The sequence below is a fragment of the Rhipicephalus microplus genome, chromosome 1, assembly GCF_043290135.1.
Source record: "Rhipicephalus microplus isolate Deutch F79 chromosome 1, USDA_Rmic, whole genome shotgun sequence".
Taxonomy (NCBI): domain Eukaryota; kingdom Metazoa; phylum Arthropoda; class Arachnida; order Ixodida; family Ixodidae; genus Rhipicephalus; species Rhipicephalus microplus.
Genome location: NC_134700.1, coordinates 99,869,832 through 99,895,457, shown reverse-complemented (window position 1 = coordinate 99,895,457; position 25,626 = coordinate 99,869,832). Strand labels below are relative to the sequence as shown.

At 49.2% G+C, this 25,626-nt stretch overlaps 1 protein-coding gene across 1 annotated transcript in view; it reads right to left on the bottom strand.

The window, feature by feature from the left end:
• The window catches only part of dally (division abnormally delayed protein), a 119,189-nt gene that overhangs the window by 5,295 nt on the left and 88,268 nt on the right, over positions 1-25,626 (bottom strand). The window contains exons 3-6 of the mRNA XM_037429644.2: positions 13,637-13,983; positions 4,415-4,598; positions 2,049-2,305; positions 32-282 (exon numbers count right to left, since the gene is read on the bottom strand). Of these exons, the coding sequence (XP_037285541.2) occupies positions 32-282; positions 2,049-2,305; positions 4,415-4,598; positions 13,637-13,983 (1,039 nt within the window). The remainder of the gene's footprint in view (positions 1-31; positions 283-2,048; positions 2,306-4,414; positions 4,599-13,636; positions 13,984-25,626) is intronic.

Below are 25,626 nucleotides of genomic sequence, written 5' to 3'. Positions count from 1 at the left end.
GTACCGGGGCACACCACAACCCAATACGCACCTTCCAATCTGGATGCCATTCCAGCAAGGAGGCGGAGCCACCACATCAGGGTCACAAACAGCGCCAGCGAGAGATGAGAAAAGGGTGCGTGAGGCGCTCAGCTGCCGCAAAAGCTCACGCTGCCGTGACCGCAGCGCAGCGTCAGCACCTCGCAAAGTTGCACCTGACGTTCTCCGCCCAGTCGCAGCAGGCAAATTTGTATGATTAGTGCTACCTGGGCGCCGCCGAGGGTCACCACACTCCAACTTCACCTGAAAGAGAAAAAAAAGAGGCCTCAGCTGCTATATTCAAGCTTCTAATAACCATTGTTTTGAAACAACTTATTGCCATGATTATTATAGCTTATTTCTTTGTTTAAACTTTATTTATTTATTTACAAGATACCTGCCTTGCCTCGAAGGCATCATCACAGGGGAGACATGTTTAGGGTCACAATCTACATATTTTGTAGTGACAAGCAACAAAAAGATATAAAACATGGTCACCATCAAGGTAAACAGCAGATTAGCGTGTTCAAAATTACCAGAAAGCTCAAGAAAAGAAAGACAAACACTAGGACAACAATACATTATTGTAAACAGAATCACAAATAAAAATCATAATGATCATATACAGAAACATAGTTTTCTCATAACACGTTCCAATCTCATACAGTTTGTAGAAAAAAAGACCTGGAAAAATGATTTATGTTGGAACTAAACGCTTGTACTTTCTTGGAGTGGTCGTGCCTAGCCGAAACATAGGATGGTTCTGACAGGTGAGTGCAACTGTCAATGCCTGTTTGAATGTAAAAAATATGGATTATAAAAAATGATACATTGAACATTTTAAAACAACCCCGGATCTTGGATAATCTCCAACCCTGGAGGGTTTTTTAAGGGGCACCCAAAAGTAATCGAGTGCATCAATTTTTTCGCATAGAACAGTTTCGCATGTAACAGGATACTGGAACCATAACTGTGGAAAATAATGAATATGAATGGGCCGCTGCCCACCACGTTCCCATTCAACTAAATGTACATTAGATAAACGTTCTTTATTCATAAAGCCTTCCCTCTTCAATGTTTATCCTAGAAACATTTGGTCAGGCATGCGACTGGTGCTTTGTAGAAGTGTACTTGCCTTCCTACATGTCTTTGTAGTATCAGCACACTTATTCAGATGCACACCTAAGAGCTCTGTGCACGATTTCTGCAGATATGCTTATTCAGCTCAAATCACTTCCGTTTATCACATTCCTTGAAATTTACAAACGAATTAACTGCGTTATGCTGAAATGGCCATTATATCCTCAACAGGACACACTCAGCACAATGGTGGTTGGCATTAAAGCAAGTAGTGACACATTCATGCAGCAGGCCTAATTTTCCTGACATAAATATTTTATTTCAATATCAATTACATGGACACTAGAGGTGCATTTTTGCCATTGTTATTATGTTTCCTATAACTCCAAATGAATATAATCGTCCAGCCCGTTGTATCTTCTATGTACAAACGAAAGCTGCTGACAGGCGCGGCTCAAGCAGAGATGAAGCTCGCCAGTTGGTTCGGTTGGGCAAAGGAGCATGAAGGGTTGCCATGGAGGTCGGGGGGGGTGGGGGGGGGGGAGGCGAAGTCATTTAGGCAACAACTGCAAACTTTGATCGAATGAGCGTGCCATTTCTATTGAGATTCATCGATCACTGAAATCAGTAGGCGGCTCATCCTAGTGTACATGCTGCATTTATTGAAACTGCCTACACCCCATTCAAGAGAGAGACAGCACAGAAGGCCGCTTAATTCGCTCCTTGGTGCAGCCGTATTCCCTTATGCCAGCATTTTGTGTTATTAATTTCAAATCTTTCAAAATGACATCTAACTAGATATTCAATTGTTTGTGAACATGGAATCTAGCATGAATATTGCCACATGTTCATTATGTTCGTCACCGCTGTTAAATGAACTGCAGTGAATATGATAAACATGCGAGGTCCTTCTGCCTGTAGCATGCAACAAGTCGAGGCACAATACGCACCCTTTTCACAAGCTCGGGACCATTCTCCATGGCGTGGATGACAGCTTCAGACACCCTCGAGTCCAGCAATGACAAGGCCTCATCCAGACTGTAAGCACCCACCAATCGTGGAAGGAGGCGGTGCAGGGAGGATACCAGGTCATTCCAGGGTGCTTCTAGGTCCTCCAGTGCAGCCAGGCAGCCACCCCGGGCGGCATTTACACACAGCCCCGAGCAGGTCGGTGCCAACATTGAGGTCTTTCCATTCCTTTTGGCCACTGTAACCGCGAAAACATGACCATTCACTCCTTCCTTCTAGGTTTTGTTTTCAAGACTTTCATGTACAAGACCGTCGGCATTTTTCCGAGTTTAAGTAAAGTTACAGATCGGTTTAGATAATGTCGCGATCATTTCTAAACGCCATTTCTCAATTACCTGTAACACGTGACACGTCTGTATAATAGGTTACAATCTATTATATAGTTACGCCGTGGATGCCATGTTTACCATCATAAAAAACTGGTGGGCTGAAAAGTGGTGCTGTCTAACAAATGGAAAGAAAATGGTGCTTTTCATTTCAAAGTGAACAACTGTATTTCACATGAGACTATGCGCAGCTGTTCGAGTCTCGTAATAAACAAAGCAGCGTTTATTTCAGCAAGGCAAATGAGAAAATTATCTGTAAACTGAGGTACTATTTTTTGGCACGGTAACAGTCGTGCGGTTTGGTTCTGTGGCTTTCAAAGTGATGTCAAGAAAGTTGTCGCCACGCCATTTTGTATTTCACGTCTTCACACTGTCACCCTTCCTCTCTCTCTCTGTACCGACGCACTTCAGAATCCAGAACCTCTGCCACCCTCGAAGTTCCCGACACCCGAAGTCAATAATATTATGATAATGTAATTGTTGAGGTGTAACGTCCCAAAACCGCCATATGATTATGAGAGACGCCGTAGAGGAGGGCTCGGGAAATTTCGACCACCTGGGGTTCTTCAACGTGTACCCAAATCAGAGCACATGGGCCTAAAACATTTCCGCCTCAATCGAAAATGCAGCCGCCGGGCCCGGGATTCTCTCCCGCAACCAGCAGGTCAGCAGCCGAGTGCGTTAGCCACGTCGGGTACTCATCACCGTGGTGAGTACCCAAAGTCAGCACGTGCGCGCATGGAAACCGAAACTTTCGACGAGAGGCGAAACGCCTGGGAAGCGTCGCCCAGATTACCACAGGCGCGGCAGTGGATCGCATCCGCGAGTAAATAAATATTCCCATTCTAACACTCAGGCAATGTTCTCCGAAGGCTGGATGATCACCGCCCCTCTGGTTCGCGACGACAGCATATGGATCAGCTACGTGCAATCAGCCATGTCTTTTAACCCCGCTGCAAGCGAGTAAGAAAAAATATCGCGAACGGACGCGCACCGCGATGGCTCGATAGCGGACGCTCCGTCAGACGGCGCAGTGGTGCGGTTTCGTCAAACCGCGGTCGCCGCTCGCACTTCCCGACATAGGCTTCTGTCGGGTGTACAAGTTGGAAATACAATTCAAAATTATTATTAGGAAATCACTTTACTTTCCGTTGAAGCGTGCGACAATCTTTTAGAATAGGCAATAAGTAGCTAGTAATTGTTTAGTGAATGAAGGCATTTGACCTTGGGTACGGGCGCGCATACACAACAGTGAAATACAAAAACGAGCGAACTAGTAGATATGACCAAGCGTGCGCAGGGTCCCCCTTTAAGAGGACCGGAAGTTCATTGGAGCGCCCCCCTTTTAAGTGACTTTAAGGTGCCCCCCCACCCGCCCCCTTCGTACGCACGGCAAGGATATGACACTCCTTAATCAGGTGTCTCAAACACGCGGCCCATGGACCTTGTGATAGCTATCCGCACCCGCACATCACTGTCCCGCCCCCCTTCCATGTTTTTGTTTTATGACTTGGTGACTGAATTTGTATGGTTTTACTAAACTGGACTGACATCACTTCCTCGCCTATTGCAATTGTTAACGCTTCGTTCGGGCGTGCTACGCAGACTCGACTGGCCTCAAGATTTTTTTCCCTCTTTTTTGTACCCCATGGATGCGGTGCAACAAAAACTCTGTTACAGAACCAGCGCCCAGATTTCAATCAATACACGTTGAAGGATCGAAACCTTCGACGCCGAATCCCCTTCAGAAATGACCCATAAACGATATACGGGAAAAAAACAGATTATTTATAATCTTCTGTTACGTCCCCCTCCCTCTTTCCTCCTTCAGTCCTTCTGTTAAGTTTCCCTTCTACTCCGATGTCATGTTCACTGGTACGGCCCTTGCGGGATTATTATTTTCACTGCGGCCCACTAGCTGATCTGAGCTGAAGACCCTGACAATGAATTATTGCACTCACCTTTTCCCATCGTCGTGGGCGGCAGCGAGGTACAGGCTCCGCAGCCCAGAGCTCGGGCCAGGGCCCGGCTGCAATGCGGTTCGGCGTCATCCGGAGGCGAGCTGGAAGCGTTGACGACTTCAAGCGCCAGTCGCGTGGCTCGAAGTACAGTGTGAACGGCGCCTAGGGACTCGGCCAGGGAACTCTGCAAGCAACAGGATAATGTTTGTCACTTCGTTCGTTACTATATACTGTAAGCCCCGGAACGGCCATCAGAGGAACTGAGGTAAGACCATTAATTGCAACCAGTGCGATATATACAATGAATCACACCAAAATAAAGAAAAGCTACTTCACGTAACTGTTCGCTTCATACATACACACATAATATACAGGGCCGTGACTAGGGGGAGTTGAGGGGGTCCTCAGAGGCCCCGAAATTTTTCTATGTTTTAACTTTTCGGGTGATACTAAGGTGTTTACAAGCCTTCACACCGGTCATAAGTTGCCATAATTAGTCGTTCCACACGTGAAGCTCCCTCCCCCTTTCCACCGCCAAAAGAAATTCCCGGGTACAGCCCCGCACATATGCACAATAAACTGAACCCTCTCCGCGACCTCTACGTGGCGTTCACAGAACATAGTGATCATAGCGCTGCGTGGCATTTATAAACAAATGCATGTCGCTCGCTGAGGAATGCATTAATCGAAAAATATGAGCCGCGGGAATCGAGAACATGTTCTATTTTTGAATTAGCCAATGAAAATTCCTATATTTAAAGCGGGTACGCGAAACATAGGTTCCGAGCCAGCAATGTGTTTGCAATACAACTGTTCAACGTCGTTTGCAGCGATTCAGTTTTCCGCGAAAACGCTGTTTAGCGCTTCAGCAAGGCGAAAAACAGCTCAACGAGACCAACTGGCCAGGAGCGACGCAGGAAGCGCCTACACATCATGGTACGACGCAAACCGGAACCGAAGAGGTGGGGTAGGGGGGGGAGGGGGCGCTGATTGAAAAGAGTCTGACACCCCTCCCATTTGTTTCGTGCTTTAAAGTTTCGGGTGATGTTAGAACATTTACATGCCTTCGCAACGACTACCAGTTGCCAAAGACAGCTGTTCCACATTCCACCCACCCCAGTCCCCTCCGAAAGAAAAGATAATTGTGATCCTGGGGTACGGTCCTGGTACGACGTGTGCTTCCGCAAGTAATTTCATTCCACTGAAAGATTTCGACCCATGGCTCGACCACAAGTGATCGCGTTGCATGTAGGAAACTGTGTGAGAGAGAAAGGAAGAACGTGAAGCTGCATTGTGCAACGACGGGCGTGATGGAACGACGAACATTCAGAACGAATTAGCTGCACGTTGCTCGCAGAGCAAGGTCACCCCTCTTATTTATTATTGACACTGCTTCGCAGGTCACTACATGCGATCTATTTTTCGACCGTTGAAATGTGTGACCACCATGAGCGAAGTGACCCTCTCCTGTGTATACCGTTTTTTCCAAGAGCCTGGGAGAGACGATAACAAGAAGAATAAGGCCATTGCCGGAGCTGCGGGGTGCCATTGTCCGCTCCTCTATGCAACACGCATTCTCTCATGCACTCGCCAGCGGCTCCACAAAGCGGCTTCTCTTAAGTGAAAGCAAGCGGTATAACATCCCCTTGTTGCTCAAGCATTAATACTGCTTTCTTTCCCGACTCTCGAATCTTTTTCTCTGTTTTCTTTTCATTGCGACATACTACCAATTGAGGCAATGTATCGCGAGTCTATGCGTGTTATGCGTTGAGCGCAAGTCTATGTTGCAATGAGAACCAGGAATCTCAAACACACTTTTGATATTAACACGATAACTTTAAAGAGCTAGTTTTGCAGCACTTCCGGCGTGGGAGGTTGGGAGCGAAAAAACATCTTTGCGTGACTGAAAAATCAAGAAATATGAAAATAATAAAGAATTCTGGGTCTGAGTGGGGGATCCAACCTGGGTCGTATGAGTGGAAATCGGGTGTTCTACCACAAAGTCACGCCTCTGCTTGTGAATAAAATGAAAATAACACCCTCTGCTTAGAAATGCAGTGAAAGTAACTTTCATGCTTTGCAGAAACTCGCGTATTGTATGCATGCTTCACTATACAACACAAAATATTTTCGTGATAATGCGCGGTACAAGCGTATACATTGCCATCGGGTGCACAAAAACAAGGGATTAACATAATGACTTCCTAGTTTACAGCCAGTCACCCACTACAAAAGGCAACTGCACCAATATAGTGGGTGCATAGCAAGTTCGAAAATATTTGATATCGCGACAGCTGCGCGTTCAACTATTTGTTAAGCGCGAAGCTTCGAATTTTTCTGGGGCCGTGCACAAGAGGTAAACCAACGCAGTTCGGTTGTTGCCGTTATTCAAGTCGGGTAACTTCACGTCCTTGGCCGCCGGCTTCTACGCGGACGTGGGACCACAACTGAAGCCTCTTTGTTGGCCATCGCGTATTTCGCATGCATGCGCCGCTGCCCTGGGAATACATCGTTCAGGCGAGATCGCTTGCACGTCGTACATAATCAACCGAGCCACTATTCAGAAGTGCTTTTCAAACCTGCGAAAAGAACCCATATTACTTTTTTAATCTCCAGTAAAGTGTCATCCAAGTGCACTTCAACCGTCTAGACAAAAACGGCCCTTAGACTGTATACAACAAGGAAGAATGCGCACAGGCGTGATTTGCGTCACGCCTCGATCAGTGGATGCGGTTGAGGATGGTCGACTTCAACGTCGCGTACGCAGGAGTCGCGCGTGGATGACCACATTCCTTTTCCTACCACGATCAAGGATAGGGAGATGTGATCGATCTTCGCCTTCGTACGGTATATGGTAGCTTCACCGTCGTTTACTGTGTACAGAATTTGCTGCCGCCCAAAGCCATATGAGCAAAAAAAAAATGCAAAAGATCGCCAACAACCAATCATTGATGCTAAAGCCTACGTATACGAGTCGCCGAGCATCTGCTGAGCACTGACAAATGAACGATGACCGTGGCGCCGTGTAACGCAGACAGTGCGCACCTGACGCTGAACCTGCTTCTTAGAGAACGTTTCAGATCGGATCCACTGTCCGCCGCGGTGGTTGCTGGCCCGCAGATCACCGGTTCGATGCCGTCCGCGGCATTTTGGTGAAGGCCACATGCAGGCCCTTGTGCTGTGACGTGTCGGTGCGCGTTAAAGAACACCAGCTGGTCGAAATTTCCGGAGCCCTCCACTGCGGCGTGACTCACATCGCGGTTTTGGGACGTATAGATGAATAGAATAGATGGTGAAACTTTATTTAAGAGTCCTGTGTGACGCTACTAGCGCGCGGTGCGCTTCTCCCACGTTGGGACGGGTAGGCTATGAGCCATGACCGCCGCATCGTGGGTTCTCTGGAAGGCCGAAAGCTGATCCCTCCTTTATAGGGGCTTCTGATATCGGAGTACCACTTGGCCGGGTAAAAACCCTATATATTATTATGTTAATCGGATAAACCATAGATATCGGGATCGTTCTGTTCATTCAATGCTTGCCCCATTAGCGAAACGCCTATGGATGCGTCACGTGGTGCAACTGCTACTCGGTTCAAAAGGAACTCGTGAAGTCGCTGCGTTGCCCTGATAGAGCAATATGTGCTTTGGCCAGTCGGGCGTGGCTGCACCTGTGATGTCTTTTACAGGGGATCGGCGGACGGCTTATACCCTTCCCTTGTACGTGTTCTGTTCCCATCCCAAGTTCGCGTTGAAGCCTAAGACAGCACAAACATGCACGTCGCTCGCGTCAGCGGCCACGTTTTTTTTTAACCCTAAGGTTTTGTTTGGGCTACGCCAAGTCTCATACCTTAAGGAGTGTGCTGCTATAGCCTTATTGCGTGGGACATTCCCGCTTTTGCTTCGCTCTTGCGGCGAATCTGTGGCGTCTTCGTTCTGCCACTCTCTTCAATACTCCGAAAGTGCGGTCTTCGTGTGTACCCTATATGTACATATTTGCAACAACTATACGCTCCCTGGATGCACCAGGTGTGCAAGCACACCTGCCACGTGTGGCTGTGCACGAGACGTGATGCTGCCGCCAAACGTTCTCGTGACAATGGCGGGTGAATCAATCGTCTATGAAACAACGTAGCCACCGCAACAAACCTTCCATGTTAAGGCGGCTCACTTAAGCGCGCAATGCCCACATAACCCGACACGCCGTCACACACGGGTAGGCCCAGCGAACAAGTGAACGAACGAAGCGAGTGGGTGATCCCCCAAACGGCATTGCGAGGTATCGCCCCGTTAAGGGGACTGCAAAATCATGTTCGACCGCCTGCGGTTCGCCGGTTAAATAGATTCGTTGGAATGGATTCCCACTGATCGACACGCGATAAACTTGAGTTCTATTAAAGATTGAATAGACAGGACAAGCGCTAACTGCAGCTCTGTTCTCCCCATCGTGCATGTAGATGCAAAAGGAAGGTTATGTCTCGCCGAGGATCAATCAAGCGGGCTGCATTTCTGCAAAGCAGCTGCGGCGTTTGAATGAGACTGTACCTTCCCCCGTCACTTTTGTCTATTTCGCTCATACAACGGCTGACATCTCTGTTCACTTCATCGAGCGCGGCAGTTTTTAAACGAAATTCAGTATGCAACACAATACGAGCACTTCTTTTGAGTCGAATTGTGTATTTTAAGTAGAAAACGGCGTGGATAAAAAATAAGGAAAAAGACACGAAAGTGCGCGCAGCAAACTTGTCGCAGTTACAGCGTACACTTCCCGCACAACATCCGCTGCACTGTACCCCGGCGGTAATGTCTGTCGCTTAATCGTCTAATATGCCGGGGACTGGAGCACTCCTTTCCGAATAAATGATTAGCCCACTGTCAACTGCACAAACAGCTGTCGACCTCGTGCCAGATGGTTGTCGTGGCCCGTATGTACAAACTGCACCGAAAACGGTACGTGGCAAAAATCCCCAAGTCAATGGCTAGAAATCTTCTTACGTGCATCTAGCCTACCGCCGTATGCACTACCTTACCCTTCGATTTCTGAATAAATGCGAGATACACTATATTGAGAAAGAAAGGGCATGCAAACACGGACGACAGAAGGAAGTCAAAACATCACAAATGCCTACACCATGTGCGCCTATACCTTATACTAAACCACGAACGACGAAACTACCTTTGCTGTTACATATTGCTGCTCCTGTTACCCCCTTACCTACTCTTCTCCAATACTACAGTCACGCAAGCTGCATGTACTCCTACCAGCCAGGCGCGCAGAAGCCCATGCAGTTATTTCGGACTTCGCATCCGGGAACAGGGTGGGGGCAAGGGCGCGGTGTGCCGCCCCCTGACTACGCCACTCACTTCTGCTGCTGCATAAGCTATACTATACTAGCGGTTTGTTAAGTGCCACACATGCTACTACTGCGCTTCTTACCACTTCTACTACTCGACACTTCAATCACGAAAACATTTAGTCCATGGTGCAGTCGACTGTTCGTGCTGACTGTGTCTGCTACACCTTGGACGTCGCGCCTCGCCGCCGCCGACAACCGTGCATGCCTGCGAACTGCCTCCGCTCGCCGTCTTTTCTAAATCTGAATACAGTAAAAGCGACAGGCGCCGCCGAGATCCGCGCCGCACGTACATATGCGCGGCGACGTGCGCGTCCATCACTCGGGTGACGCAAGGGCGTCGGGCGCTGCCCGCTGACGCGCTCCGTCCCGAAACGATGAGTGATGGCGAGTCGCTCGCCTTCCGCGAAAAAGACAGCCGCCGCGAAATGGAGGTCGCCGACGAAGCCGTAACGACCCAGACTACCGCTGGCACCCTGCCTGTCGGGCGGCCGCCGCGCATATCCGTCACCGGGCGACGACGAGCGACCAGATATCGTTGCCGAACCATCCGCCAGCTTCCATTGTTCTTGGAGGCCCGCCTCTCACTGACGCCGTCACCACGACAGCGCCCGCACCGATCCGAGGCGATCATTTGCCAAAGCCGTCGCGTCGGGCGTCAGAGGCGAAAGCTCTCATTTCGCGAACGAGCCCCCGGGGTATACGGGTGGGTGACGCGCCGAAAATGTCCGCACGCTGGCCTATGCTGTGTTTTGTTTTGTCTTGGTGCATTTGTATACACAATTGAATGACGACTAGCTTGTCCAGTACGTATATCTACGGGGTCGCTTTGTGCATACCTAGAGAGAGCATGCGGAGATATGTTGTTTTCACTTTCCTGGGAGGACACGGCTCGTGTACAACATCGAACGACACTTGTTAAGTTCGGTACATTACACTGTCGCCATTACATTTATGTTCTTCACCTTTTCATCTCAGAACTCTCGAGGTATCCTGTCCACCAGTGTGCGAGGCAGGCACCAGAATTGGTACATTTTGCGGCAACTTTCACGTTTCTACATCTCAAGTCAGAGGCCAAGGAACGTATATGCAGAAAAAGACGCTGCAACTGCTTGCAAGACAATTCCGGCCAATCCAATCTGGCTGGTCGCAGTAATGGTGAATTAGGCCAGCCGGTGACGAATACAACTTACGGAAGATTAAGTTTTGTGTGTTCGGCTCAGATACTCGGGAAAAATGGGCTTCGCCAAAAGGCAATGATAGGAGATGATTGGCCCGTTACACCTCCTACACAAATACGATGTTCCACATCAGCAACGTCTCGTAGACCGGCCTAATCACATGCAGCGCGCCAATGGATTAACAAATTAAATTTCAACCTGCGTCGTGATGAGGACATATATCGATGTCAATTGACAACAGAGATGTTTCTAGACCAAACTTCGCATCAAGCAGAGCAAACGTCTCCAGCTCCCCATTAAAATAACTCTCTCTCTCTCTCAAACTGTTTTCCAACGTTCGTACTTACTATTATTTACAACCTTCGCACATTCTAAGAGCAAATATCATGTAATAAATGTTTGTCAAGTTCTGAAATTGAACTCTGTCGCGCGGATCGAGTGGTTTGCCGTACACTTATAAAATGGAGAAACGAAGTTTTGGCTCCTCATTTGCACAGTGGGCGGTTAAGCCGAACTAACAGTGTATTAAGAAAGCGGCGTGCAATAACAGCTGTGATACATATCTGTGAGTTTGTTTACGCAAGGTTTATTCAAGAATTATACGCGCATGGAGCCGCTTATAGTGGGTGATGGGGTATGCAGTTGCAGAACGGAGTGCTGGAATAAAGTGAGGACCATTTGGACGAAAAAGAATATATAAATCTTCGGCGCAAAGTAAGAAAATCAGGACAAGTAGAAGACAGAATATGGCACACCTCTGTGGAGTTCAGGGTCGACGAAGCCCCCCCCCCTCCCCTCCTCCCCTTCCTTTCCACACAACTGACGCCTCCCATGTGAGAGCATTAGTACATGTTGAAGGAATTATCATATTCGCGAGTACACAGATCACAAAACGTCACCCATAACGCGTGTTGAAACGCAACGTAACACACAAACAAGCATGTAGAAAAACCTCAGCGAGCGCTTAGCGAACGATTTGTGTGCGCTCGGACGCAAGAAGCTGGGACACATATGTGCATATACAAAGTCGTGCGCACGAAAGGGGGGGGGGCAGGGGGAGGGGGCAATCACCCCCTCCCTAGACACCTAAGAGGGGGGCGCAAAGTCAGCCATATGCAATCACATACTAGGGAGGGGGGCACTGCGAGTCAGGAAGGGGGGGCGCTAAGCCAGCCCCTTACATTGACACAATAGGGAGGGGGGCACCGTGACGTACCTTCGCCCTCCACCACGAAGGGAAACCCTGCGCACGCCTATGGGTCCTCTACATTTACGATCGGCATCGGCGAGTGCTCGGCGCTTTCACGATCTCGACTTAACGGCGAACGCTGGAAGAGGATCCTGCGTTGACGGTCGGCCAAGACGACAGCGTGCGACGGTCGTCGCCGGAAATGTGACTCAGCGCGTCGTCGCGTTTCCCGTTGCGAGAGCATGGAAAGGAGACCGCGGGCGTCGGAGACGTCCGCCGCATTGTTTGGAAAGCGGGCACGGAGCAACAGGCGTTGTCATTTTACTCAACCGGAAGCGCATATATTTATACCGCGCGGAAGCGGCAGTTTCTCAGACCTATTTCGATCCACGAATGCATCAGTTGAAAAAGCCGGACTTGTGTTACTTGCGCAACCAAAGGGTTGGATTTCACCAGCCTGTACGTGTTGCCGACGTTGACCACACCTGTTGAGCTCACGAGTGCATCAACTGTCATGTCTATTTAAAAACTTTTCCGCAGAGCTATAATGGCCGTTGAATGTGTACCCAACAGTGCGCAATTGGTGACATGTGCTTATGTTACATAGACATCAGTATTAATTTACACGCTGGCCATGGAAGACAGTGCTGCTTGCGACCATTGCAGCAGCGATGAAACGACACAGCACGTTCCCTGACACTGCCCTCATTACAGCGTGCAAAGACGGCAGCTAGCTGCTGCGTTAGCTCGTCTTGACGAGATACCTTTGTCAGAATAGTCAGTGCTGGAAAGGTGACATTATACGTCTTCGCACAGAAAATCAGTGAAGGCCTTATTGAACTTTTTGCGTGATAGTGGCCTATTGAATAGGCTTTGGCACCCCAACTCACTTATTTTTTCCCCTTTCGTGCGTCTATTTCGCTGTTCGCTTTCTTTCCCACCTTTATTCCCCATTCTCCCTTCCATTAGTGCAGGGTAGCAAACCAGATGCTCCAATTTCTGGTTAACCTCCCTGCCTTGCCCTCACTTTATTCTCCCTCTCTACATGCTAGCATTCACTCAAGAACGCAAACCTTATTGTCAAATCAATAATAAGCAAGTCCTGCGTTTCTTTAGTGGGCCTGGTCAGCCGCCGCGGGTGTGGTTTCGGGACCTTGCCTCGAAGCGGCTTCCTTGGCGCGGTGAACGGCCAGAACCCACGATTTCATTAACAGCAGCGTAGCGTCGTAGCCACTAACATATAGCATTGTGGGGATAGAGAACCAAACCAACCACGCTCGGATGGTGGGCTCACTCGGCTCGTTCACTGCATGCGCGCTTCTAATTGCTGTCATCTCTCTAGACGGCGCTCCGCTGTGACGCGCCGACTTGCATTCGCAGAATGACCACAGAAACGCACCACCGATAAACCTCGTCTCCCACGGAATAAAGGGGCACAGATCTGACTATAGCTATGACTATATCGTACGTGCCCTAACGTGATGCGACGTGCTCATCCCTACCTTGAGCCTGAGCGGCGCGTCGCCGAACGGCCTGAGCCGGCCCTGCGCCCCCTTTAGGCAGGCTTTGTAGTCGTCGCTGAAGTCGGCCAGACGCGGGTTCACCGTGTGGAAGTACACCAGCGGGAAAAGGTCGCCGAAGAAGGCGTCCACGGGGTCGTCCTGGGAATCCTCGCGGGCCGACTCGGCGCCCTCCAACGCGCCCGAAGGGAGGCCAAGCCGATGGCGTAGTGCCTGGAACAGCCGTCTGACCGGGGCACGGGCTTCGACCGCGACCCGCTCGGCGTACACGTCCGAAAAGAGGATCTCCGTGTTGCGCTCCGCCTCGGACACCAGACTGGACAGACGCTCTGCAAAAAGAGCCAGCATGGTTATATCATCGAGATATGTGCTATATAAACGAAGGCACGGAGACAATATGCGTTTCACTGTGAGCACTAAAACGTGAAACATGAGTAACTGCCCTAAATATCACGCCACGTTGCGTCTGAAAGTACACTCACCATTACAAAGGCGCACAGGACACGAGATTTTTTCCGAGAAAGAAAATGAACTTATGCGAGCACTATGCACCGTCACACTCCCTCGAAATCGAGTGTTCACTCGGCTGTGGCTGTATTTCCGATTATTCATTGAGTTCTGGCAGTTCCTAGCGCAGAACTTGAAACCTGTCGCGGAATCGACGTCCCGCAAAATTTTATTGGAACGTTGAGGTAAGCTATAGTATTGGTTTCATGTTTTTCAGTGACTAGGGTAATTACAAGGACCGATACCCGTTTTCTATGCACTCTCTTCACGCGAACGAAATATCACCAGTAGTATCTGCGCCCACGCGAGTACACTCTCAAAATGTCTCAAAATTTCTAACAAGTTTATTTCTCAAATATTTCCAACAACTTTCTTTGATACGCAACATCTGCTCCATGCATATGCTTTGTACGGACACTGGCAACAGCGACACCTTATCCCAGCGGGCACAGGACTCTTGCACAGTAATACTGTATCCGACTTATAGGCGCCTTGTGCCGGCGGGGGCAGCGCCACCACCCAAGCACGTTCTTCGACACGTTGCGAACGAAAGAAGCATAAAGTGATTGTGTCTATTACGCAGTTGAATGTCAGGCGCCAGTGTATATCTGTAGTGAATAGAAAAAAACTTAACTTTGTCAGAAGCAGGAAACGCTCAGGATTACTTGGTCAAGTCGAAGTAAGAATGTAAATAAAAAACCAGCAGACCAAACGCAGACCAGTTGCGATTCAGTCGCATACCAGGCGCCGAGCGACCGCGCTGTTTCTCAAAATGCACCCCTTTACACATCCTTTATAGTACAGCCAAAGGAGAAGGGCTTTTTATTCCACTCTCAATCAAGTGGCGGGCAAAACGAGAGCGAGAAGGCATTTGGGAGACGGTGAACAACGCAAAAAAAGAGAGAAAGAGAGGAATGCGAGTGAAGGAAGGAGCGCCAGAAGGTTCTTCCCAGTCGGTCGCCGCCAGCATTCCACAGTCCGTTCACACTCGCCTTCGCCGTGCAGGGTTCGATGCCCATATCGCCGGAACTCCTTTCGCTGGCGGCGACCAGACATGGAGCAGCGGCGGCGAGCAGCTCCATAACCAGCCCGCGGTGGCGAGAAACACATTGAGGCGCGATGACGAGGCGGACTTAACCCTCTTCTTCCTCCTCCTCGTCCGGGGGCGGCCAAGTTAGAACAATGCTAAACTAGGTAGACACAGAGGGAGGACAAGGGGGGCGTAGTAAGGAAGGGAGAGGGTGGTGTCTAATCCGGCTCCCTGGCATCTCCCGCGCTGCGCGGGTGAGGAAGAAGTAGTAAACAAGAAGAGTCGACGGACGCGGCGGCGTTCCGCGCATTCCCCGCCGCACCTTCGAGTCTCACGCTGCTGACCTCCTCCTTACGTGATCCCCCTCCTCTTCTTCTTCATCGGTCGGTTGCCGCCGACTGTTTGTCGCGCCGCGCCCGAGTTGCCGCGCCGCTCGAACGCCCGGACTCTTCTTGTCGTTGGCCGCACCGATCTGGCATGCCCACCCCACCCTTTTTGCTCCGCGATCTCCCGCTGAGTCCTCCCGCGCTATCTGCCACCACGACCCGCCGAAGAGGACCTCATTGCCATTCCGACCGCAGTTGTTCCCTCTCTGGACATGCCAAATGCTGAACAGAACGCGAGATATCGTGTTCATCTTGTCGCGCTGCCGTCACTGCGAGTCCGGATTACACCATTATGCTAGCATCGTTGCCTCCACTGGCTAATGTTTTCAACTAGTCGAATGACTGCGCGCGGAGACAAGGAATGCGGTAGCAAAATGTGATACCTAATATTAAAGAATCAATTTTCGGTTTTAGAAGGATATCGCTGGTCGAATATAACCAACGGCGGGAAACTTTCTCGTGCATTAATTAGCTGCCCGTCGCGGAGGTCAAGGGTGGCTACATGGAGATGTACTACTGAGCACGAGGATCAGCGTTCGACTCCCACGACTGCAGTTCCGTGGAAGCGCAACGCGAAGGCGCTCCTCTGTACCGTCAACTGGGTGCGAGTTAGCCCTACAAGATATTCCTGATGGTGTTTCCAGTGATGGCCAACGCCACTGCAGGGGCACAAGCCGCACTCCCACAGAACAAAACACCCACAATTACTCGGCAAAGCGGATGAGGGAGTGCCCTTCATCGTAGCTGCAATGATAGTGCATTCGAAGAGTAATTCGAAGGCGACGGTTTTGAATCCTACCGATGGGAAGCATGCCTTCCGTTCTCTTTTACTCACTTAAACTTAGGTCACAATAATTGCACAAGTAGTGTCCCATACACTTTAGTTGGTTTAATTGTCACTTGGTTTCATTGGTAGTGTCTAAAAAGAAACGATACATTCAAACCATTCCCCTCATTTCGTGATTATTTCTCACGCTGTTATACGTAACTATGGACGGCGTTATATACGACAGATAGAGGCTACCTAGAGTTCGTACTCTTTCGATTACATCCATTTTGGCGATACCGAAATAATGAATCAATGACCGCGACCTTTACGATACAAAGAAATGACTCTCGGTCGCTGTAGGGGATGAGATGGCAAAAGGTAAGGGGCTCAAAGGCTGAGAAGCACCTTCATTTCACGCCTTCGTACGGGTCAAAGGACTTCTACACCACTAGAAACAGGCCACTTTGACTACCGTGTATCGTGAGAGCTTTCTGCGCTTCATGGTCTGACTTCGTTAAAATGGCGTAGAGTGGTCCAGGCAGAAGCAGCTCGGGTGACCCTCAGAGGGTGTATTCCTGTCGCTAGAGCAGAGGTCACAGTGTACACTTACCTTCATCACACATAGAAGCCCTAGCAGCCATTCGCGAAGTGGGTCAAAATTGACAATTACATAGCCGATGCTAGCCAACATTTCGCCAACATCATGAGCGTCTGGCAGTAAGCGAGTATGTTTGCAGTACACCCAACGGGCACTACCACTCGCCGTTCCCAAATAACAGCGTATGTTTGCAGTACACCCAACGGGCACTACCACTCGCCGTTCCCAAATAACAGCGTTACGCTAAGATGATCGCTCCCGTGGCAAATCATCAGAAAGGTGCACACGCAACATTTACAGTTCACCATAGTTATAACGAACACTGACACAGCGAGTTATCGGTTATAAAGAACTGAATGCAGAATTTGGTTAACTAAGCTCATGTTGACCGAGGTATTATTATATTTCTATATATAACGAAACCGAAAACGCGAGCGCCATCGCCGCATCGGCAGTGTCAAAAAATATTTGGTTTGCGGAGGATGAAAACTAAAAAGATAGCGTACGAAGCAAAACATTTGTTGAAAAGCAATTCACAGCCACATTTATTTCATGGTAGTTGCGACATTAAGAAATTTGCTAAAGATATATAGTGTTACACCCTTCTCCAAATCAATGAGAAGGCAGGTCTGTTTTCTTAAACACACTTTGCTCTGTTATGACATCACGTTCATGAGTTTCAATCTGTTGAGTTTCAAATGCCACAAGTAGGCATGCAAGTATAACTCAGCAGTTTTTTTTTTTACTTGGGTTCGAAGCCTAAAATAGCTCATAATAATAACTCCTAATTCGAAGCAGTCCGCAAATAACTCGTGATCCAAAGGTAGCGAACTCAGATCCCACCGACGGAAAGGGTGACTTTCCGTCGACTTAATTATCATTCATGACACAACTAGAACACAGCAGTTCTGTATACAATAAACGTTCTCTACACTACCCTTGACCTAACTGTGTGATCGATTCATTTGGCGCCAACATGCGTTTCGATTTCCACTCCTACAAGGAATATCGGATATAGCGAAACGCAACTAACTTACTGTTTTCGTGATAATTAGGTTCAACTGCATACAGACTATTATATGGTGACAAGAACTATGTACCCGATGTCATTAACTGTTTGCATATGGGTCAAAGTAACCTGAAGAGGGTCACGAGGGGAAAAAAATGGCTTCTTCCGCGTATGGGAAACGTACACGCGCGGTCGCTGTGAATGCCTCGCAGCATTCGTTACGCCACGCTCAGAGTACGACACCGAACCCGCGGCCCTCAGCCGTCAGCAATGGGAAGAAGACGGATCCAGCTAGCGGCACGTGCGTGAAGGAGTATACCTCGCACACACTTCCACGTGCGGTGTCTTCCTCATTGACACGCCAATTAGCGGCGTCGTGTGTACGGCGCTAACGACTCATTCACAACGGCAGACCGCCCGCCGGCTCATTCTTCTCCAAAGTCGTTGATGAAGCCCGTTTGTTCTCCGAGGGCTAAAAAAGCACGGTGGCACCGAAAAAAAAAAACAAAAAATACCCAGCCAGTCAACCGCGACACCGACTCCCCAGCGTTTGCTAATTAATTTTAATTTTCTGTTCGTTTGTTTCCAGTTCGTTTGCGACCCCATCCCACAGTGATTCTAGCACAGCAAATAAGATCGCACAATTAGTACAGCCTACTAATTATTTTTAACCATCTATTTGTTTGTTTTTAGCTTATTTGTGACACCGTCCCGCTATGCGTATAGCACAACAAATTAAACGGTCGTACAATTAGTATAGCCTGCATTAACTTATCTTTATTGCATAAGAAACAGGCGTTAATAACGCGCTTATTCGTGGGATATCTCATGGGGTAATGTATAATGCATGGCGCTGTAATACTAATAAACACTTCCTATTCCGAAAGGCTAAAAAATATTTTCAACTTGATTTTGAAGCCATGCAAAGTGTTTTTAGAGATACAATGAAATTATGTTTCACAAGGATGTAATTATTTCTATCATTCTCATTACTTAGTCAATTATTTGTTCAGTTGTGCAAAGTCGAAACTTCGCTCAGGTAGATTAATATTGCAAGTGATGATGTTGCGTTACCTAGAAAGCGCTTAAATGACCGAAATGATTCATCACACCGAGCGCAGCGTAGACGGTATGTGCGTTGCACATTCCAAGTTCTTAAGTGTCCTGCGATTACGCTTCGCGTATACTCTTACCGCAAGAACAAACTTTGCGCGTACTTCGCCGTTGCTTCATCACCCTCATTGCATACCAATCTACCCCCCCCCCCGCCCCCAATTGACCCCATCTGACCACCATAATGTAGAGAAGAGCTAATTTGACTGGCGAGACTACATCATAGCTTTCATTGACACGGCATCTACAGAGGACCGATGCTTTTTTTGCATCCCTCTGCGTGTGAATGTTGTTATCCCTCTCTCTCTTTTTATGTAGAAAATATATTGGACGTCCTTTTAAGATATGTACATTTCTATATAAGTCACGTCTCTGCGGAGACATCGTACGTAGTGAAAACACTCGCGACAGCGATGGCGAAAGAGGGCGAGAACCGGTGCGGCATTTCGCTGGTCGTAAAAAAACGGCGTTCAAAGGACTTCGGCTCCCTTGTGGCCACTGAAAGCGAAGTCTGTGCCGGACATTTAGGCCGCCAGCAATACTTACAGACTCGGCCCTTCGAACAGCCATGGAGCTCCCATCAGCGTTCGCGAGGACGCATAAACAGGGAAGTTCAACAGTTAGGGCTGCCGGCGTGGAGCAACTGTACACGGCCGCTTGCGCGAAAGCATATTGCGAGTGTTTCGTACACTACTGATTATGGGTAACGGTCAGAATGCGTCTTTGCGATTGCACGCGCGTACCACCGGGCAAGCCATTGTGCATTAGCCGCCATGGCCGTTGTTACACTAACTGACCCAGAACGTGCCCAGAACCCATAAAGATGAACGGTGGTACGGTCAGCATCCAATGTAACGACGGACGGTGCTGTCACCGTCGTAACTAACTGTGCATGCTGCTTGTACGAAGCAAGGCTCCTTTCACGTTTCCATTCAGACACGCATCGCGATCTAGCGGTGGCGACGCAAAGTCAGTTGATGGCGTACGTGTCTGTTATTGATAGGCTATCTATCTATCTATCTATCTATCTATCTATCTATCTATCTATCTATCTATCTATCTATCTATCTATCTATCTATCTATCTATTTATCTATCTATCTATCTATCTATCTATCTATCTATCTATCTATCTATCTATCTGTCTGTCTGTCTGTCTGTCTGTCTGTCTGTCTGTCTGTCTGTCTGTCTGTCTGTCTGTCTGTCTGTCTGTCTGTCTGTCTGTCTGTCTGTCTGTGCCATATGTATGCCGCCCACCGCGGTGGTCTAGAGGTTTTGGTGATAGACTGCTCAACCGCAAGTCACGGGATCGATACCCCGGCCACAGTTTCAATAGAGGCCGAAATGCTTGACGCCGATGTGCCCAAGTAATCGACATTTCAGCAGCCCTCCCCCGCAGCGTCTCTCATAATGATATCGTGGTTTCGGGACGTCAAACCCGAACAATCATTATTATAGTCATATGTATGCCACGGTGGCACCACCTAGCTTCGTTTTCCGCGAGTGTGCACGCAAAGATGAAGGGTCAGAACAAGACGTACACTTCGACGCCTGTATAGTCACACGAGCTTTCGGTCGAAGCAAGCCCTCCGGCATCACCGAATGTATTTCAGCAGGAGACATATTGTTTTCGAAACTACGCACTTCGACGCCCGTCGGTCATATGGCACCGCGCCAGGTCTCGCATATTCTTCCAACACAAAACGTAGAAAGCGCAAAAAAAAACTGCGCATTTGCTATTCGTCTTTTGGGTGCTGTGACACACTGGTCGAGAAAGCACCGACGAAAGAACGTGTTTCAAACAAGCATGCAAACAGACTTTCGAATACCATCCCTATTATCATCAACGCAACAACAACTCGTCTTCTTCGAGTGAGAGTTCACAAATGTTTCTTTCTTATTGGGAACTTTAGTATATTATAACTGGGGTTCATTCCGAGTGCCTTCAACAGCTTCGAAACTAATTGATTGTTCTAGGGAAAATTAAGTGGCTGTGCACGCTGAACGGCAATACAACAATGATTGCGAAGCGAAAACACGCACGTGCACCCAGAAAAGATCGTCGCGGTTACGGTATAGGGCAGTAGACGACGCTGTCTCATAAGCCCACGTCACGAACATCAAAATTTTGTGCGGCGATGAAGCCACGCGCAGCGTTCCTGCAGGCGCTTAGAGAACGTAACTTAAAACCTTTATGAAAGCTTGCAGAACACTGATCGGCATGGCTGGCAGGGTCTGCGTCGGACAGAGAACCACTTATCTCCTCTAGACGCCTAGCGAAGGCAATTGCTTTTCAACGCTTACTTCATGAGCTGGTTGGACTATCTGCCGCAGGAGAAGCACGGTTTCGAGCTGCCCTTATGTGAAGTGGACTGTCACATGTTCTGGCAATGAAAATGACCACTTATCGCGAAGACTGTCCTCTATGGTACGTCTTGCAAAAACTATTACTCTATACGGGATTGTATTGGCGAGATTGGACAACCTTACACGCGCAGTACTTTTATTGGAACGCGGCCATCTCCAACGCTTGGCGACCCCCGTGCAAGGCTGCAGTGAATGCTTGCAGCCAGTTGCTCCACGGCCTGTGCGACGAGCACAGTTGAGGGCACTGTCGATTGCCTCATCCCCATTTTCTTCTTATCACCACAGTAGTGCAGCCAACAAGACAACTTCCGTCGTCAATATCTCTCAGAAATCTACAACTGAGGCAGCAGATGGCGCGCTAAAAGTGGGACGACGTGAAGTGCCCATAGCGCGACATGAGTGAGCAGGGGCCGTAGCGTCCACGAGAACAAGGTATGGTGCCGGCGACCAGCCACGTCGGGGCCTCGGATCTCGCGACTAGCTGGTCGGCCGCCACCGCCAACGCGCGAAGGGCGGCGGTCGCAGCAGCGGAAGCGGCTCCATCAGGCACAGCGCGGAGGCGGGATCGCGTGGGCACGCCGCGCAACGAAGACGAGCGCCGCACGCTGGTGCTGGTACGTCGCCTATACAAAACGGACACTGGATTGTCGCTTCGGAGCAGAACACCTGCCACGATCCGTGTTTGTGGCGACTTTATAATTTGATTTAGATTTTATTAACGTTATAGGTGATAAGCATCGTGACGGTGGTTGTGGTGGTGGCGGTGCCATGGTGGCTGTAATACTCAGAGTATAGGAGCAACACAACAAAAAAAGCGAGGGGAAGATAGTTAATTGCAGGTAGCAGCAGGTGATGATGAAGGCGCTAGTGCGACAATTCTTTGCTTCGTACCTATGTGAATTGTTCAATTTATACCCACGACTGAGCGGGTGCTGCTGAGTGAGTGATGTCTCCTCAGACAGACAAGTTGTGTCTGAGTAGACTAAGCCACCAGAATGGGCACATGGGACTGTAACGTGGGGAATAGCTGAAACTTTAAATTCATTTAGATATGCATTTGTGTGGATACACTACCAATCAGTCTTTCTTTTTTGTTATTTTTTCCTGATTCAGTGGGTTACACGAACTGTCACAAGCCGAACATCCAGCGGCGAGGATGCTTCTTTCGAACAAAAGTTTTTTTTTTTCTTTCACCTCTTTTGACAAACATATCCTTTCATTACTCACTTCACACCCATGACATGGACATCGGACAGTTCTCATCTGCGAGAACCACCTGAATCCTCGTTTTCCACTAGAAAGAGTACACAAATACATGCATGCGAACGACCTTTACATATGCGGGCGCATACCTCAAGAAACAAGCGTTGGCTCGGGTATAGCATGCAGGCAAACCAGCTGGGAATTCTCGCGCTTCGTCCATTTGTAGAGATAAAACTCGTTCGGACAGGCGTACTCACGCAGTTTAGCCTGAACGCCTGCATTATAAGAAGACGCGCGGCGACGCTCCCAATGGAAAAAAGAGAGACACGTCCACGCGGGCAATCGGACGACCAATTTTATACATTCGTGGTTATTAGGGTCCTTGTATATCAGGGCCCTTGGCGCCCCGGGAGGCTAGCGGATCGATGGCCGGGAAATATTTTAATTTACAGCCCTATAGCCGGTCCTTATCGCGCGCTCACCGACCTCGGGGGGAGATAAGCAGGACCTGCGTGCCGCGTCTTCTGGGGCCAGCCGCCGGGTACACGCCGCGACGGCCATCCCTGCATCGACGACGAAAACTACGACGCACTTTCGGGGCCTCATGTCACTGAACCGGAGTAGGGGAAATCTACGGCGTTTTCTCTTACTCGTTCGAATGTGTGATCGTAACTATCGACAGGAGCTGCATGAAAGAGAAACGCGTTTGCGCTGTTATGCAAGTGTTGCTTTTTCGAGCTGTATGACCGTACACGGGGCGTTAGGCGGCGCTCTTGCGTTGCGAACGGATGCCAAAAACGTCCGTCAGTTGGTTTAATTGCTTTCGCGGCCAGAGTAAACGTTGAGGGGCCGCTCCGAAGCATGAGACGCTGGTCCAGAGGGCATGCATCGAACCTTTTACGCAAACGAGATAAAATACACGCGAGTTTCAGGTTAGAAACATTTCAATTTTACGACCCTGTCGGGGTATGCCCATTTGCTTCGATTGGTCTTCGGTTAAGGAAGTTACAGGCTTCATGCTCGATTATGTTTACGGAGAAAGACAGGCTTTGCGGAGGCACGCGTGTTCTGAACTCTTACGAGTTAGTTTGTCAGCGCGCCTATACGGTTTAATTACTGCATGAATAGAGGGAACCTACATCTAGGAAACCGGTGGCCTATAAATAGTGCTTATGTGATGTGAAATCCTGCCGACCTGCTCTCTGTGACATTTCGGAGGTGAAATCGTGTGATAGACTAGCTCACGTGCCTTCATTTTATAGTGAACGATTACGAAGACTGCCGAGAAGAGGCCTGACTCTTTTGAAGATAATCACAGATACAGAGCCTTGATACATGCGCGAGTTTCGCAGATAGTGAAAGAGAAAGAGTAGGGAAGGGGAGCAGGAGGCTGGAATTTACGAGCTCTTACATACAAAGTTTCGCGCGCACACACACTTCCTGGATTGCATCCAGACGTCGCATCAGCCTCTGCTAATATGGCCGCGGAGAAAACCCGTGCGAGTTGCATGCTTTCCGCTGCCCGTATGGAAATGCGCATCACAGACGCACGTGCCAGCATGCCAGTGCGTATACATACGCCTTTTCTGCTACGGCGTTCTTCGTACGACGAGCTTACGCAGCGCCGAGAAGCAGCCTACGAGACCACTGGCGCACAAAGCATAATTGCAGACATTGTTATGGGACAAAAGTGAAAAAAAAAATCAACGACGATTATGCAATGCTGCCTAATGCAAGTTCTGAGCGCAGCTTCATGATGTGGCAACTCCAATTGTGTTTGGAGTTTCGGTCCTCCGAAATTGCAGCAATGTAGCATTCGTTACATGTTGTCACAGAAACTGCCAGCACTCGAGTGCTATGTACGAACACCACTCTATGCGTCGCGCACTAAGCGAAATGCCGACAGCCCCGTCACGAATAGCGAATCCAGCCGTCGTGAAGGTGCCAGCCCTGCATGCGCAAGAGCTGCGATCGAAGGGTCAGTGAGCGAGGCGGGGGAAGACAGCGAGGTTCGAGGCCAGTTGCTCGTGATACCGACACACTCCGCGTTCGCTCTCTTTCGTTCTCGTTCGCTGAACAGCGAGGTTCGAGGCCAGTCGCTCGTGGTACCAACAAAATTCTCTCTTTCGTTCTCGTTCGCGGTACAGCGAGGTTTGAGGCCAGTCGCTCGTGGTGACGACAGACTACGTATTCACTCTCTTTCGTCCTCGTTCGCTGTATCGGTTACGCCGACGGCGATGCCGCTCACCGAAAGGATGGGTGCGCCTACGAGGCGCGCTCTAGAAGAATGTCAGAGCGACGTTTAGAAACAAGAAATAGAAGAGTGACCAGTAGTTACCGGCAGCGCAATGCTTCAATGCAGAGCCTTTTACTGTACCATCTGCTTGCTACCCACCCCAATAAGTCACGCTAGAGGGAAACGGGGATCGACGCCCTGCCGTAATTGCAGTTAAGCGTATATATGGCCAAGCCACACTGAGACTTCATGAAGCCAAAAGAACTCGGGCTGCCATAACGTTAACTTCCTGCGATCGCTCGCCCGAGGCTTAGAAACACGCCATTCATCAGCCGCGCGCAAGCATACAATATTGCCGCAGGGTGTGCACGAGCGGATTGAGCGCAGGGCGTTGCGCTACGACACATTAATAATGACCGAACGACAATTAACTCTCGGTTACGCCGATAAAAACAACCATGCGCAGAGAAGAAAGGGAAGAACGCGCAGCAGGCGGGGAAGGGAAACGGATCGCGTAACGGCAGAGCACGCCCACGTGCGCCCATCGGAAAATAGCCCCGTTTTTGTGCTCGCCTCTTTTCCGACATGTCACAATCTCAATGAACAAAGAATGGACAGAAAAGACAGCGACGAATTTAAGCCAGTCAACGTAACCGCCCCCCTCCTCATTTCCCAGTAGCCATCCAGATGCCCATGCGTGACCGTCCAGGTGCAATCCGGTACAGTTGGCACGACGACCACCAGCAGCAGCGATC